The 16369-nt window shown below is 56.2% G+C and overlaps 2 protein-coding genes across 2 annotated transcripts in view; both read left to right on the plus strand.

Annotated features, from left to right (window-relative positions):
- The first annotated feature begins 397 nt into the window (after positions 1–397).
- Positions 398–6623, plus strand: EFNB3 (ephrin B3). The gene is made up of 5 exons (XM_008010196.3): positions 398–1043; positions 3275–3567; positions 3755–3847; positions 3957–4061; positions 4486–6623. The coding sequence occupies exons 1-5, from the start codon at positions 922–924 to the stop codon at positions 4893–4895; spliced, it is 1023 nt and encodes a 340-aa protein (XP_008008387.1). The 5' UTR covers positions 398–921; the 3' UTR covers positions 4896–6623.
- A 5947-nt stretch (positions 6624–12570) lies between these two features.
- The window catches only part of DNAH2 (dynein axonemal heavy chain 2), a 121963-nt gene continuing 118164 nt past the window's right edge, over positions 12571–16369 (plus strand). The window contains exons 1-2 of the mRNA XM_037987835.2: positions 12571–13557; positions 15707–15886. Coding sequence (XP_037843763.1) covers positions 15721–15886 — 166 coding nt within the window. The 5' untranslated portion in view covers positions 12571–13557; positions 15707–15720. The remainder of the gene's footprint in view (positions 13558–15706; positions 15887–16369) is intronic.

Consider the following 16369-nt stretch of genomic DNA (forward strand, 5'->3'; position numbering starts at 1 on the left):
AAGCCTCAGTTTCCTCATCTCTGCAATGGGATCGTTAGCTCTGCCCCTCCCACTTCACACAGGTAGTCGTGACGATCAGCTCCGCCGCAGTCTGTAAAGTGCCAAGCCTTCAAGGTTATTATTATTCTCTCCAGACCTGCCGGGAGCAGCGGTGTTGTTTTGGGATGGTGGAGAAGGCTGCTGGAGCGAAAGGGGTGGGTTCCTCGGGGTGGAGAGGGCGAGAGCCTTTCTGGATTCGAGAGAGGAAGATTCCAGCAGCTTGGGCGATCGGAGGGCAGGAGGGGAGCCGGGCAGAACTCAGCCGGGGCCAGAGGCTCGGAGACACAAAGGGGGCGTGAGAGTCCGCGCCGGGGGCTGAGGCGGGGCGGCGGGCGGGAGGTGCGCGAGGTGCGGGAGGTGTGGGGGGCGTGGGCCGCGGGATGCTGCCGCCCGCTCCGCCTCGAGCTCCAGCTCCGGTTTTTCCCTCCACCATCCTCTCCCCATCCCCGCCTCTCCTTTAACTCCCCCCTCCTGGGCTCGGGACTGGTTTCCTCCCTTAGCCCGCTGCCCTCAATCCCGGCGAGGCTGGGGCTCCGGCTCGGCGCCCCATTCCTCGCTCCCTGGTCCGGCGCCCCATGCCGCCCCCGCCCGGCCCCCGGCTCCCCCAGTCCCCCACTTAGGCGGGCTCACAGATCCCGGGGTGCTGGCGCGTGGGCCGGGGGCGCGTAGGGCGCCTGCAGACGGCCCTTGGAAGGGCTCTGGTGGGGCTGAGCGCTCTGCTGCGGGGGCGCGGGCACAGCAGGAAGCAGGTCCGCGTGGGCGCTGGGGGCATCAGCTACTGGAGTGGTCCGGGCTGAAGAGCCAGGCAGCCAAGGCAGCCACCCCGGGGGGTGAGCGACTTTGGGGGAGTTGGTGCCCCGCCCCCCAGGCCTTGGCGGGGTCATGGGGCCCCCCCATTTTGGGCCGGGGGGCGTGCGAGTCGGGGCCCTGCTGCTGCTGGGGGTTTTGGGGCTGGTGTCTGGGCTCAGCCTGGAGCCTGTCTACTGGAACTCGGCGAATAAGAGGTGAGCGGCCTGCGGCTGGGGAGACCCCAGATCCTAGGGCAGTGGGTAGGGAAGTTTTGGGGACTTGGGGGCTGGCTTCTGTGGGCAGGGAGGAGGCGGGAGGGAAGGTGCTGGTGCTCTGATGTGTGACGGGTTACTAGACAGGTGATCTTGGGAGCCAGACTCCGGGTCCCACGCAGAGCTGGATGCGGGTGGTGCTATGGATGTCAGGAGTTTGGAGACCCCAAAGGGGCAAGGAGAAGAAAGTTCATGGGTAGCCGGGAGGGCAGTGAGGTGGGTATTTGGATCTGTGGGAGGCCTGCGTCGGGGGCTGGGCTTGGAGGGAGCCTGGTTACTGTCAGCTCTCAGGAGAGAGCTGCAGATTAGGTGCTGCAAGTGGCTGAAGGGAAGGCAGGGCAGGGTGCCTCCCTCCCCCAGAGGGACTGGGCGTCCGAGATGGGAGGCAAGGGGGTTCCATTTGGGGGCTCTGGGGACAACTTCCCCAAGGCTCCTTGACTCACGTCACAGTCTGTCTCCCAACTCTTCCCCACAGCCAGAGGGTCGGTGAACTGTTGGCTGAACGATTTCCCAGCCAGAACATATTCCTGCCTTCCTGGCTTGCGGGTCTCTTTCTGGAAGCAGCCTCCAGCCCCCGAGCCCTCCTTCCTTCCCTTTTGCATCTGGAGTCCTGAGGACTCCATTGCCTCCTCCCCCCATCTTTGCTGCAAACTCTTCTGTCAGACCCTCCGTTCCGTGGTCCATGCCTGCTTTGCTCTGAAAGGAGGCCAGGGGTCAGATGAAACTTCAAGCCACGCTGGGTAGGACAGAACCTTCGGGAGGTCATCTGGGTCCCTTGCCTGCATGCAGATCCCACTTCCCGCTTGTAAAACAGTTGTGTTTTGAAAAATTCCTACTTCCCTGGGGAGACTGTGTGAGGCTATGGGAAGCAGGTGGGCTTTGGAGCTTATCAAATCCTTGTTCTTAATCCTAGCTCTGCCGCTTTCAGCTGTGTGGCCTTGGGCATGTCACTTAACCTTTCTGAGTTTGTATCCTCAATCCTTACAGCTATTATGAGTATTAGCGGTCAGGTGTTTGAATGTATTCTGTGCTCATTAAAGGAGAGCTAGGATTATTGTTCCTCTCTTTACTTCCCAGCCGCCCTCACACTTCTCTGCCCTGCCATCCCTCCCTCTCTTTTTCCCGGATCTCTTTGGGTATAATCTCAATGTCTTTTCTGTACTCAGTCACCTACCCGCCAACTCCCAGCTGCAATGTGAGTATCAGGTGTGTAGCTTGAGAACCTAAGCTTGTTTTCACAGGGTAGAGAAAAGGGAGTTAGGGTGTTCTGGGGGCTCTTTCAGATGTGGGGTGGGAGTGGGACACTTGGGAGTCTGGGAAGATATAAAGTAGCAGCCCCCTGGGACCCAGTCCTGAGACCCTGTCTCACCTATTAATGTCCAGGAAGGGGCTGCAGGGGTTGGCAAGTTGCGGCTCTGCTGGGACAGTGGATGCCTGGGTGCACTAGCCAAGGAGATGGTGAAGTGTGTTGGTTGTGGTTAGAAAAGTCAACTCCTTTCCTTTCCAAAGCAATAGGCACTTGCCCCAGAAGTCTAAGACCCAGTGTGGGATTCTGAGCGGGAGAATGACTCAGGCAGCAGCTCCCTAGACCCTGGTTCCTATAAGCCCCATTGATAGTCATGACCAAACCAGGCATTTGCCTTCTGTCCTATTAGCTGGCTGACTTAGGACACTGGTCTGGACCACCCTCCACACAGGCCCTACCTGACCCGCCCCCTTTGCCCCGAAATCCCCGAAATTCAGTGGTGGCCTGGAGAAGGGGAGGCTCTGCCCCCATGGTTGGCTGCCATGGAATAGTGAAATCACCTGGGAGGGGTGGGCTGTGTGGTTCCAGAGAGGCCAGCTCCTTGGTAACTGGCATCCTGTTGCCATGGCAACGGGGCTGGTGATGGAGCGGGAGATGGCAGTGTGCATGTGGTGAGGGCGGGCTGAAGAGTGCATTTGGGCACACCAAGGGGCAGGAGACCTCTGAGCCTGGCTTCCTGCTGCTTCCAATGTGAACGCACAGAGTCCTTGGTGCCTGCTCTATAAGAACTGACTTTCCACTCAGACAAAGGCGGGCAGGCGTGAGCTGAGAATTGCTGTCCTGGAAGGCTGTGGGGTGAGGGAAGGAAAGCTCTGGGGGCCAGGCCTCTGACATCTCTTCCTTGTCCACCTTACCCTCCTCCCCATAGGTTCCAGGCAGAGGGTGGTTATGTGTTGTACCCTCAGATCGGGGACCGGCTAGACCTGCTCTGCCCCCGGGCCCGGCCTCCTGGCCCTCACTCCTCTCCTAATTATGAGTTCTACAAGCTGTACCTGGTAGGGGGTGCCCAGGGCCGGCGCTGTGAGGCACCCCCTGCCCCAAACCTCCTTCTTACTTGTGATCGCCCAGACCTGGATCTCCGCTTCACCATCAAGTTCCAGGAGTATAGCCCTAACCTCTGGGGCCACGAGTTCCGCTCGCACCACGATTACTACATCATTGGTACTGCTGGGCAGAGGGCACGATTGCGTGGGGGGCTGCTCCTGATACTGAGCAGAGAGGGAGGGGGACCCCTGCAGCCAAGAGGGAGATCCCAGTGCCCTCAGGCGGTGTTCACACCAGGGCGTGGGGCCAGAATTGGGGCTAGACTCTGGAGTGCCAACCTCTTCCTCTGACTTTTCTCTCCCAGCCACATCGGATGGGACCCGGGAGGGCCTGGAGAGCCTGCAGGGAGGTGTCTGCCTAACCAGAGGCATGAAGGTGCTTCTTCGAGTGGGACAAAGTGAGTGGGGCTGGGGGACACCTCCTGGGCGTGAAGGGATGTTGGGGCGGTACGATCATGGTCAGGGGCAGTTGTCTCAGCTCCTCTCTTGGGCCTTCCTCATCTCCAGGTCCCCGAGGAGGGGCTGCCCCCCGAAAACCTGTGTCTGAAATGCCCATGGAAAGAGACCGAGGGGCAGCCCACAGCCTGGAGCCTGGGAAGGAGAACATGCCAGGTAGGAACCAGGGGCTAGCTCCCCGCCTTCCCCAGCTTCCTCTGCTCTCAGACCCCAGCTGCCCTGCCGTCACCCTCCCTCCCTCTTCAGTTTTGGGGGCGGTGATACAGGAAAGAGGAGAAGAGAGGATGGGAGGGTGGGAGGGGAATGGAAGCCAAATGAGGAAAAGACTCAATTAGAACTAATTAGCCAAGTCAGTGCTTCAATCAGTGCTGTCAGAGAAGTGGGGAGGACTCTGTGGCAGGAAGTTGAAGGGCTGGACACCTGGATTCTGAGTGGGGTTTGGCGGGGGAGGGGAGGTGGGGTCCCCAAGGGGCCTGGGCCCTATAAGGGAAGCCCATGGGGACCCCCAGGGTTGGGTGTCCAGATGCCCAGGTGGCTCCTTCAGTCCCTCCCCCTCTTTCCTCCACCCCTTCCCTGCCAGGTGACCCCACCAGCAATGCAACCTCCCGGGGTGCTGAAGGCCCTCTGCCCCCTCCCAGCATGCCCGCAGTGGCTGGGGCAGCAGGGGGGCTGGCGCTGCTCTTGCTGGGTGTGGCAGGTGCTGGGGGTGCCATGTGTTGGCGGAGACGGCGGGCCAAGCCTTCGGAGAGTCGCCACCCTGGTCCTGGCTCCTTCGGGAGGGGAGGGTCTCTGGGCCTGGGGGGTGGAGGTGGGATGGGACCTCGGGAGGCTGAGCCTGGGGAGCTAGGGATAGCTCTGCGGGGCGGTGGGGCTGCAGATCCCCCCTTCTGTCCCCACTATGAGAAGGTGAGTGGTGACTATGGGCATCCTGTGTATATCGTGCAGGATGGGCCCCCCCAGAGCCCTCCAAACATCTACTACAAGGTATGAGGGCTCCTGTCACGTGACTCTCCTGAATCCGGCCCTTCTTGGGGTGCTCCTCCAGTTTAATTCCTGGTTTGAGGGACACCTCTAACATCTCCTCGGCCCCCTGTGCTCCCCCAGCCCCTTCACTCCTCCCGGCTGCTGTTCTCGTCTCCACTTTTAGGATTCCTTAGGATTCCCACTGCCCCACCTCCTGCCCTCCCGTTTGGCCGTGGGTGTCCCCCTCTGTCTCAGTGTCCCTGGATCCTATTTCCTTAGGGAGGGGCACCGGCTCAGCCTCCTCTCTGACCATGACCCAGGCATCCTTGTCCCCTTCACCCACCCAGAGCTAGGGGCGGAAACAGCCTACCTTTTGGTTGGCACCGCCTTCTTTCTGCCTCTCACTGGTTTTCTCTTCTCTCTATCTCTTATTCTTTCCCTCCCTTCTCTAGGTCTGTTCTTCTTCCCTAGCATCCTCCCCTACCACATCTCCTTTCACCCTCTTGGCTTCTTATCCTGTGCCTCTCCCATCTCCCGGGTGGGGACATCAAAGCATTTCTCCCCTTAGCTTTCAGCTCCCCTTCTGACCTCTCAAACCAACCACTCCCCTCAGTCTGCCAAAAATGGGGGCCTTATGGGGAAGGCTCTGGCACTCCACCCCAGCTCAGGCCATGGGCAGCAGGGCTTCCTTCTCTGTCCTGGCCCAGGCCTCTACATACTTACTCCAGCCATTTGGGGCGGTTGGGTCATGACAGCTACCATGAGAAGAAGTGTCCCGTTTTGTCTAGTGGCCAATAGCAAGATATGAACCGGTCAGGACATATACGGACTTGGTCTGATGCTGAATGGGCCACTTGGGACCGGAAGTGACTTGCTCCAGACAAGAGGTGACCAGGCCCGGACAGAAATGGCCTGAGAAGTAGCAGAAGCAGTGCAGCAGGAACTGGAAGTGCCTTCATCCAGGACAGGAAGTAGCACTTCTGAAACAGGAAGTGGTCTGGCTGGAACTCCAAGTGGCTTAGTCTGGGGGATCGGGGGGTGGGAGGTGGATGGTTCTTACTCTGTGGAGAAGAAGGGCGGGAAGAACTTCCTTTCGGGAGGAAGCTGGAACTTACTGACTGTAAGAGGATAGAGGTGGACCGAGAAGGACTTTTCCCAGTCTTCAGTGGCACTTCCCAAGATCTCCCTTTCCTTGTGCTCTGTGCTGATTTTAGGACAGCTAAGATGACTGCCATGTGCTGTGGCAGGCCCAGTTTGTCTTGTTCTTTCCTTTCCATATCCCAGTATAATCTCTGTTCATCAACAGTACTACCCCAAGAATCCATGTGTTCTCCCGAGTAACCCAGATGGCTGTCTTGTTCATTCCATCCTCCATTTCCGACTCCTTTCAGACTCAACATAGTTCCCTTCTTAGTGACCAAAATGGTGGCCTACTGGCTGGTCTAGCTGATGGTGGTGGCATTTAGCAAAGGCCACTGTTTCCATAGTGACCAGCTGATACCAATTCCTGCCCTCTAGTGTGCAATTGGGTGTTGCCTCAGTTTCCTCCCAGCTCAGTTTTATTAGATCAAAGCTGCTGTTGGGTACCAGGTTGGCCACCTCAATCACCAGCCAAGATGGTTGCTTTGTCCACCAGAGGTCAATCACCTTTCTGGTGCTGTAGTTCCCAGCTCCTTCCTGATTTTTCTAATCGCTCCTTCTGGGAAACAGGAAGTTGATATTGCCATGGTGGCGGGGTATGCCGTCACCTCAATAGTTTTACTGTAAAAGGGAAATTTGAACAACAAAAACCAAAAAAATAAAAATAAAAAACTTCAAAAGTTAACAAGAAGGCTGGAGAATGACTAGACTTGATTTGGGACAAAGGCTTGGTTAGAATGGCTTTCTAGCTAAGGGTTGGATTGCATGAAACCAACCAAGGCGGGTGGGTAGAGATAGGGCTAATTTGGAGTGGTGAGGTTGGCAGTGCTTGGGGAGGCGAAAATGGGCTGGGTGAGAAGGCGGAGGAAGGTGTCACCTCTAGGAGAGGGAGAAAGTAACGCAGGCAGGAGTGGGGTTGCCAGTTCGTCCATGGGGACAGTGTAAGTGTCTTGCTAAGCCAAAGCACCAGAGACAGGGCAAGTTGCAATTAGGATCAAAGTGGTAAAAACAGTTGCTCACATGTTGAAGTCTATTCCCTTCCATCCCTACCCAAGGCACTTGAGAAGTTTTGCTGTTGGGGACTCATGAGGAGAAGGGATGTGGCTGATCAGAAGGAAGTAGGAAGGACTCAGGGACCCAGGCATCAAGCTGCGTATCCCCTGGCTCCCTGTATACTCATAACCAAGGCTCTTCTCCCCGAAAAAGTCCAGGTGTCCAGCCCCCTAGACTTAGCCCCATTCTCCAACCACAAAAGCAGCCGTCAGGAGCATCACTGGAGCGAGTCAGCAGGGGTCACAACCTCTGCCCTCCCTGCCCCTCCCCTGACTTTAGGTCCCCTCCCGCTGTCTCCCATCTGCCTGGAGGTCAAGGGGTCCCCCTTCCTCTCTTCTGTCCTGTGGGACCCCCACTCCTCCCCCTCCCTGTCTGAGCAAGATGCCTGGGTCTTGAGAGGTGCAGGCACCGCAGGAGGGGAGTTGAAAGCTGGGAGACCAGGTGCTGGGCTGTCTGGAATTTACTCCTGCCTTCTGAGCCCACACTGGAGCTGCGCGAGGTGGGGAGGCTCGTGGGGGGTGGAAAGGCTGGTCCTTGCCCCTTAGTGGGGGTTGGTTGTCATGGCAACATCCCCTTTTCTACACAATGGGAAGCCCCCCTCAGCCTCCCGCGTGGATGGAGCCGACAGCCCCATCGCTGGCTATCAGCCTCAGGGACTTGGCAACCGTCACTATGGCAACCCAGAGCCCAGCAACAGGGCCCACTGAGAAAGGGAGGGGTCCAAGACTGGGGCAGGGCGGTGTGTGAGGGGCAAGGGAGCTCAGGGACACTCCCCCTCCACCTACATCTAGAGGCACAGGTGGAGAGACAAGAGGGAAGAGACGTGGGGATAAATAGTCTCCGTGACAGACAAGCACCTCACCAAAGCAGCTAAGACATCATAACATACTGAGAGACAGGAAGACACCTGGGGACAGATGCACAGCTGGGGAGAGGAACAGCACAGACTGCACAGCGCCTGGGACACGCCCCCCTCAGAGCGCTGGCATCCAGAGACTCCCCGCAGCCCCGCTCGAACAGCACAAGACCAACAGCTTTTCACATGTGTAGTGACTTGGGTGTCTTTAGAGCTATTTGAAAATGCTGGTGACTTCCACGTAGAATAACACATGCCATCCTATTTGCTTTGTGGGGACAAATACACATATTCTTAGAGTAACAACTACACCAAAACAACTACAGGCACAGGAAGACATTTGTTCATTGGTTTGTTCCTTCACTGGCTCAGCAGCAGGTTAAATGCTACTTTGTTTCAGGCACCGGTTCAGGCGCTGGGAGGACAGGGTGAGTAAGGCCAAGTCCCCGCTTTCACAAAGCCCACATTTAGGTGGGGAAGGAAATAATACAATTACAGGTGTGAAAAGGGATATAAACAAAACAGAATGACAGGATGAGGAGGATGGAGAGTAACATCCTTCCTTCCTTCCTTCTTTCCTTCCTTCCTTCCTTCTTCATTTCTTTCTCTTTCTTTCTTTCTTTGTAGTTTCTTTCCCTCCCTTCCTCCTTCTCTCCCTCCCTCCCTCCCTCCCTCCCTCCCTTCCTTCCTCCCTCCCTTTCTTGGAATCTCGCTGTGTTGCCCAGGCTGGAGTGCAGTGGTGCGATCTCGGCTCACTGCAACTTCCACCTCCCGCGCTCAAGCGATTCTCCTGCCTCAGCCTTCTGAGTAGTTGGGATTACAAGTGCCCACCACCACGCCCAGCTATTTTTTTTTTTTTTTTTTTTTTTTTTTTTAGTAGGGTTGGATTTTCACCATGTTGGCCAGGCTGGTCTCGAACTCCTGACCTTAGGTGATCCGCCCGCCTTGGCCTCCCAAAGTGCTGGGATGACAGGTATGAGCCACCGAGCCTGGCCTGGAGCTGCTTTAAATGAGGAGGTCAGGAAGGTCCCTCTGAAAGAAGTGCTGTTGATCAGGACCTTAAGCCATGAAACAGGAGTAAGCCATGCACGCTGGGTAAAGGCATGCTAGACAGAGGAACAGCGAGTGCACGGGCACAGAGGTGAGATGGTGGTATGTTTGGGAACAGTAAGAAGGACATCACCACCACATGCATGTTTCAGATGTGTCTTGTTTTTCCCTAGCCTCGGCCTGGAGGGGAGTAAGTCACTTAGGGTCTGGGATCCACGTTAAGGAAGTTGATCTTACTCAGTCTCCCATCTACCCTGCTTTTTGTTTCTTGTGTGTCTGTGACTTGTGTTTTCCTCAACTAATGTTTAAGCTCTGGGAGGGCAAGGATGATGCTCTGAGCTTTTTTGGGGACTGTGGCACAGCTGCTCGCGGAGTCCAGAGCAGTCAGGCAGAGCAGAAGTAAAGGAACCGAGAGGGCTGGGACCACAGAAGCGAGAGCTGTCCCCCGGCCATCCCCAAACCGCATAGGATTGAGGCTGTCCTGGGGCTGAGCCATACAGTGAAGCTCAGACTTTGCCCTTCTTCCAAATAAAGGCAGCTGAGGGATACTATTCAGCCCGAGGTGTGTGTGTGTGTGTGTGTGTGTGTGTGTGTGTGTGTGTGTGTATGTGTTTGTGTTGGGGGTTTTTAGGGAAAGGAGAATGGGGCAAGGGGTGGCAATGAGAATTTTTTGTTCGTTTGTTTGAGACAGAGTCTCGCTCTGTGGCCCAGGCTGGAGTGCAGTGTCGTGATCTAGCAATTCTCGTGCCTCAGTTTCCTGAGTAGCTGGGACTACAGGCATGTGCTATCACACCCAGCTAATTATTTGTATTTTTACTAGAGATGGGGTTTCACCACATTGGCCAGGCTGGTCTTGAACTCATGACCTCAGGTGATCCACCCACCTCAGCCTCCCAAAGTGCTGGAATTACAGGTGTGAGCCACCGTGCCTGGGCTTGCAGTGGGAATTTCTTTTTTTTTTTTTGAGACGGAATCTCGCTCTGTCGCCCAGGCTGGAGTGCAGTGGCCGGATCTCGGATCACTGCAAGCTCCGCCTCCCGGGTTCACGCCATTCTCCTGCCTCAGCCTCCCAAGTAGCTGGGACTACAGGCGTCCGCCACGTCGCCCGGCTAGTTGTTTTTTTTTTTTTTGTATTTTTTAGTAGAGACGGGGTTTCACCATATTAGCCAGGATGGTCCCGATCTCCTGACCTCGTGATTCGCCCGTCTCGGCCTCCCAAAGTGCTGGAATTACAGGCTTGAGCCACCGCGCCCGGACTGCAGTGGGAATTTCTAATGGTGAACGGTTAACATCACATCTGGAATTTTAATTAGAATGAAAAATGGCGCTTCCTAAGGGGCTATGTGGGCCACCGTGGACATGGGGCTTGGGAGAGTTTTGAGACCTGGGAGAAATGTCACAGGATGGTTTGGAGGCAGGAGGCTGGCTGGCATAGGCTCAGAGAGTTGGGTGAGGGAATGAAAAGGACACAACGAATGGGAAAGACAACTGGGCAGCCAGAGAGCTACTTGAAAGGTAGCAGGGAAAGTGGAGTTCTGAAGGGAGTTCTGAGGGGACCAGGCCCCAGGTACCCCCAATTCCCACAGGGATTCGAAGCGTTCTGTTTCCTGGTTCTCCCTCTTCCTCCAGTTGCCATCAGAAACTCAGGCACTGCAACCCCAGGGGCTGGTGGGGTGATGTCGGGGGGAGACTGAGCAGCCTCAGGGGGTGGCAGCTGGTGAGTGGGGAGGAATCTGTGTGCTCAGCAAACAGCAGCCTCAGTGCCCGGTGGCTGCCTCCTCCCTCATCAATCAGCCCCAGCCAAATGTCCTTGCATTCCCACCACCCCAAGGGGACTGGGGCTGGGCCAGGGTCCCCAGGGGAGATGGTGTTGGGTGGAGGAGGTGGAGGGGGTACTTGGCTTCCCTTTCCTTGGCCTCTGTTCTCTTCTGTCCTGGAAGAGACAGTTCTTCATGTCGTGGAATGACTATCCCGGCCCCTACCATGGTGGGAGCATCAGCTACAAATCACCTGTGGGGGGCTGCTGGGGGAGAAGGATGAGTCAGGCTGTAGAGGAATCTACTCTGGTTCTCACGGGACCAGCCCAGGGCACAGTCGGCAGGGAGGCTGCTGGCATAGAGGCCCTGTCCCCCCTGGCCTCTGTCTCTGATGGATGATCCGGACAGCAGGCTGAGATCCTGACCCCTGGAATGTCGTCTCTTTCCACCTTCACCTAGTCCCTGCTCCTCATCCCCTGCTTCCAGTCAAGATCCAGAGGTCTGGCCCCCAGCTCACCCCAAATATGCTGCTCCTCACTAGGGACTGGGGTCTCTAGACCCTACCCTCTGGCTCCCTTTCCCCCTCCTCAGCTCTTGCTCCCCTCGGGGACCCAGGCGTTCTGCCCACTCCCTTCACCATAACAACCATTCTTTTGGAGTTGCTTAAGACTTTAATATCATTTCATTAAGTCAGCAAGTTCAGAGAAGGTTGGGGGCACAAAGAGACTGGGGGTGAGCAAAAGAGGGCCAAAGTAGGGGGGAGGCAAGGAAAGACCCCCCCACCCCCTCTCCGTGGAGATGGCTCTGAGAAATCAAATATTGACAATGAGAGAACAGAACTTATTAAATCTGGGACAGGGATGTGTGTGGGGAGCTGTGGGAATGGCCGGATGCCTGGGTTCGGAGGGTAATGAAGGTTCTGGGAGGAGGAAAAGGCCCATGGCTGGGAGGTGCTGCACGGCTGAGTCTTGAGGTTACAACTCTTCTGCCCTTTCCTTTGGGATGTACTCAGTCTTGCAACCCTGGCTGTTTCTCTATCCCCTAAGAACCCCTGGGGACAAGACCCCCATCATAGCTAGCTGTGGTTGCCCCGCCTTCGTCCCTTCCCCCTACCTCCACCTCTGTTGATGAGCTTCAGCAGCGTTTAATCGGATTGAGCAGTAATTAGCAAAGCGAGATGTTTGATTACCTATTTAGCATAATGTGGGGGGCTGGGATTTGGAAGGAACAGCCACCGTTGGGGAGGGGGGTTTAAGAAAATAAATAGGGTCTGTGCAAAGTTCCTTTCCCAGAGGGATCCAAGAACGTTGCCCCTGAGGCTCCCCACCCCACGACTCCAGCAAATTTTCACTCCTTTGGGACTTTTCCCTAGGGGTTCTGGCCAATCACATCACCTCTGTCTGCCACCCATGGCCTATCTGGCTACAGGAACACCTCCACGTTCCATCTTAGCTGTGCTTGCTGTGCAGCTGGTTTTGGGGTGGGCGGGACTCCTCTCCTTCCATTCCTGCTGTCAGCAACAGGAGTCTGGCTGGGCAGGAGGAATCATTGGGGGTCGGGGGGAAGGAAAGGGTTGACACTTCTGGGAATAAAGATAGGGTAGGTGGGAGGGTGAGGTCAGGGCTGGGTTAGGGTGTGGTTAATCCACTTGCTCTTCAGGAGTACCAGGGACTGCCACCCCTGGCAGTGCCAGACTGGCATAATGAGATCTGTTAGGTGTGAACGCCAAACAGAAAAAGGGGGAACTGAGGTGCCAGCTTCTCTTCTCCTCATCTAGCAAAGAAAATGTCATCAATTTCGTTCCTCATGGAAATGTAATCAGTGGGCTCGCTGCTGGCTTTGTCTTAATTAGGCACTATTGATGGAAGCAGGGAGGGCGCCTTCCCATCCCCCGCCTCGGCTTCCTCCCTGTATTTCCCAGGTCTCCCCAAAGCTCCTCCTGGGCCCAGGTATAGCGGTCTTCTAGGCGCCTTCTAGCAGCCCCGGCCCGTAGCGCCCCCTGGCATCCTTGGAGATCTGCCCCGGCCCTCAAGCCCTCCCCTCTCGCCTCCTCTCTCACGACGCAGCCTTTGTTCCTATGGAGAGCGAAGCCCCTCCCAGGCCCGGTCACCTTCCCCAGGGAGTCCCCGCCTCTCGTCCCCCCCAAAAATCAGCGACGCTTTCGAAAGCCAATCCTCAGATTCCCAAAACTCCAGTTCCAGTCTTCCCTCCCTTTCCCCGCCCCGCCCCGCAATCCTAGACCCCAATCCGAACTAAGAAGGGGGAAGAAGCAGGAGGGCAAGGGTGCTCCAGCCCCAGTTTTTCCCCCGGCTCCAGCTGCAGCCACGGCTGCCTGGAAATCCTGGAACGCCTTCTAGATCGCGAATACACCTCGCCCGCGGGGCGCCCGGCGCCATCTGCTGGACCCGTTCCGGCTGGGGCGCACAGACCTGGGCGCAGGGTCGGGCGCTGGGGTTCCCCCTGCCTTTTTCAATGTCCTGCGGGGCGGTAGCTCACTGTCTCTCGCCCCAGCCCTTCCAGCTGTGTCCTGACACCAGCCCCCGTCCCCTGCACCTCTGGCTCGCCAGATGTGGCTACTTTCCCTTAGTCCCGGAGCCTTCGAGCCCCGAGTCTCTGAGGGGTAGACCTGGGCGGGGTGGGGCCGGGAAGCAGGGATCCAGGGCGCCTGCGCGGAGGAGTCGGGCTCAGTGGAGGCGCGCACCGGCTGCTAGCCCCTCCCTGCCCGGGGTTGCCATGGGGACGCGTGCAGACGCCTGCCCGAGAAGGCCGCGGTGGGCAACGTCTTAGAGTGGCCCATCGGTCGGTCTAGGGAAGAGAGGGTCAGCGTGGCGAGGTGTGTGTCGGGGACAGAGGGAAGGAGGGAAGGAGTGCTGGGGAGAAGGGGCAGTAGTGTCGGGGTAGGAAGGGACGGTTGTGGGGGAGAAGAAGAGGCAGTTGTGGAGGGAGGGGGAGCAAGGAATAGTTGTGTGGGGGAGGGGGAGGAGAAGGGGCAGTTGTGACAGTTGGGGGGAAAAGCGATTTTGAGGGGAAGTTTGCCTGCTGGTAACCAGTTTAAGGATAAAGCCTGGCCCCTGCGGTATTTCCTAGTAATGGAGTGGGCCCCGGGTTAGCAGAGCAATTCCTCCTGGGGCCTGCGGTGTGGGAACGCTCGGTGAATCCCACAGTGCATGCGCCTCAGGCTCCAGTTTGAGGCAGGAAAGCGCAGCTTCATGCTTCCCTGGAGACTGATGGAGGAAGCCTCCTTGCTGTGGTTGGTTTTATTGATTTGTTGGCCTAACAGAACATTTTTCCTTGGAGCAAAGTACAAATCCTTCAAGTTTGAAATTCATAACCTGAGATCAATGCCTGTGGCAGCCTGTGGGGATGAGGAAGGAGAGCCACAGGTGGCGTTAGGCTGCAGCTGAATGAAAAGAGAGTGCCCAGCGCCTCAAACTTTGCCCTTGGGATTCTGAGCACCTGCCCGAGATGCCCGCTTCCTGCCATCCTACCTTTCCGAGAGAGGCACCACTGTGGCCTTCCTCGTGCCCCAATTGCTTTTTCCTCATTACACAATTTAAATTTATGATTGGATGACTTTTGTCCTTCTTGCTTCCAATCTGTTCTCAGGGCATTTTGAGTCAAATAAATGATCCTGACTGATCTTAATAGCACACAGTTCCTCAGCCAACTATGCTGAGAGACCTCAGTACACACAAAACAGTGTTCCTGCCCCTCAGGAATTGAAAGCCAAAGAGCCAGGTGGCAAATACTGTTTTTCTTTGTTAACAGATGTTGCCGATTTTAGTGGGGTTGGGAGGAGCATTTTTCCATTTAACTTGGGAGGAAAAGAGGTACATAGGAAAATCATCTTTTTTTTTTTTTTTTTTTTTTTTTTTTTGAGACGGAGTCTTGCTTTGTCGCCCAGGCTGGAGTGCGGTGGCGCGATCTCAGCTCACTGCAAGCTCCGCCTCCCGGGTTCACGCCATTCTCCTGCGTCAACCTCCCAGTAGCTGGGACTACAGGCACCCGCCACCACGCCCGGCTAACTTTTGTATTTTTAGTAGAGACGGGGTTTCACCGTGTTAGCCAGGACGGTCTTGATCTCCTGACCTCGTGATCCGCCCGCCTTGGCCTCCCAAAGTGCTGGGATTACAGGCGTGAGCCACCGCGCCCGGCCGAAAATCATCTTGGTTTGCTTGAATGATTGAACAGTGACAGAGGGTGGGGGATGTGCACCCCTTCCTTGGGCCTCTCTCACTCACTCATGATCCTGGAGGTTAGAGTGGATGAGGATTTGGGCAACCGCACTTCAGCTTGACAGATCTTTTCCTGATTATCTTATGTTCTCATACCCTGGGGCAGAGATAGAGGTTCTAAATCCTCATTAGTGAGGTGTCTGTTTAGCCATCTTTTTTTTTTTTTTTTGAGACAGAGTCTCACTCTGTCACCCAGGCTGGAGTACAGTAGTGCAATCTTGGCTCACTGCAGCCTCCGCCTCTCGGGTTCAAGTGATTCTCCTGCCTCAGGCTCCCCAGTAGCTGGGATTACAGGTGCACACCACCACACCTGGCTATTTTTTTTGTATTTTTAGTAGAGACGGCGTTTTGCCACGTTGGCTAGGCTGGTCTCGAACTCCTGACCTCAGGTGATCCACCCGCCTCAGCCTCCCAAAGTGCTGGGATTCCAGGCATGAGCCACCACACCCAGCCTGGTCATCGTCTTTAACTGCCATTTATTCCTAGTGCCTTGAGGGACTTTGATTTTTAACCCAGTGTCCTGAAGACAGTAGGATGTGTTAGGGAAGAATAGCAAGGCCTCCCAGGCCTCTGTAGAATCCAGAGCCCTTGTGGTTAATGGAGCAGGGTGTGGGTACCACCAGAAAAGATGATCATACTGAGTTTCAGTCAATTTATGAATTCAAAAGGGACTGCTTGTATCGGGGGCTGGTTTGGGGGTGGTAGGTGGTATCTGGTTGTGGACTTTCCACTCCTGTGTCCCTGTAGGTTTTGCCTGCACGATGTCCAGCAAAGCTGAGAAGCAGCAGCGACCGAGTGGCCGAGGAAGCTCCCGGGCAAGCCGGTCAGGGTGGGCCGCTCAGGCTGCTGTGGCCACAGAGGAGCAGGGGAACGCCCTGGCTGTCAGTGAGCCAGAGCCGCAGGCTGAGCTCCCCAAGGAGGAGCCTGGTGGGTACTTGCTGGGGTACAGGATGCTTAGCAATGGAGGGTGGGGAAAGTCAGAGGGGCTTGGAGGCATTTTAGGGCTGGGGAGCAGACACTGTTGCTTCTGGGCAGGAAACAGGGGCTAAGTGATGCCCCTAGCCATGGAGGTTCAGCAGCCCTGCCACTGGGTCCCTTTTTTGTGTGTCTTCCTCCTGGCCAGCCTTGTCGTCGTTCTTGCTGTCTTAAAATTTCACACAATATACCAGGAGTTTACCAGCCAGTCCTTTCTCTAGCCTCTTACTCCTTATTTCAAGTGTTCCTGGTTGCTCCTACCCCACTGAAGAGGGTTTGATCTCTTCCTTTTTCCCATTTTCACCCTGGGTGGCAAAACAAATAATGTTTTTCTCCCATTAAGCCCATCACCATGGAGACTCAGCCTGTTTTGCCACCCTTTGAATCCTAAGCCCGGCTGATGCTTTCTACCATCTGTTTAAGGCTCTTGTATCT

The sequence above is a fragment of the Chlorocebus sabaeus genome, chromosome 16 (assembly GCF_047675955.1).
Source record: "Chlorocebus sabaeus isolate Y175 chromosome 16, mChlSab1.0.hap1, whole genome shotgun sequence".
Lineage (NCBI taxonomy): Eukaryota > Metazoa > Chordata > Mammalia > Primates > Cercopithecidae > Chlorocebus > Chlorocebus sabaeus.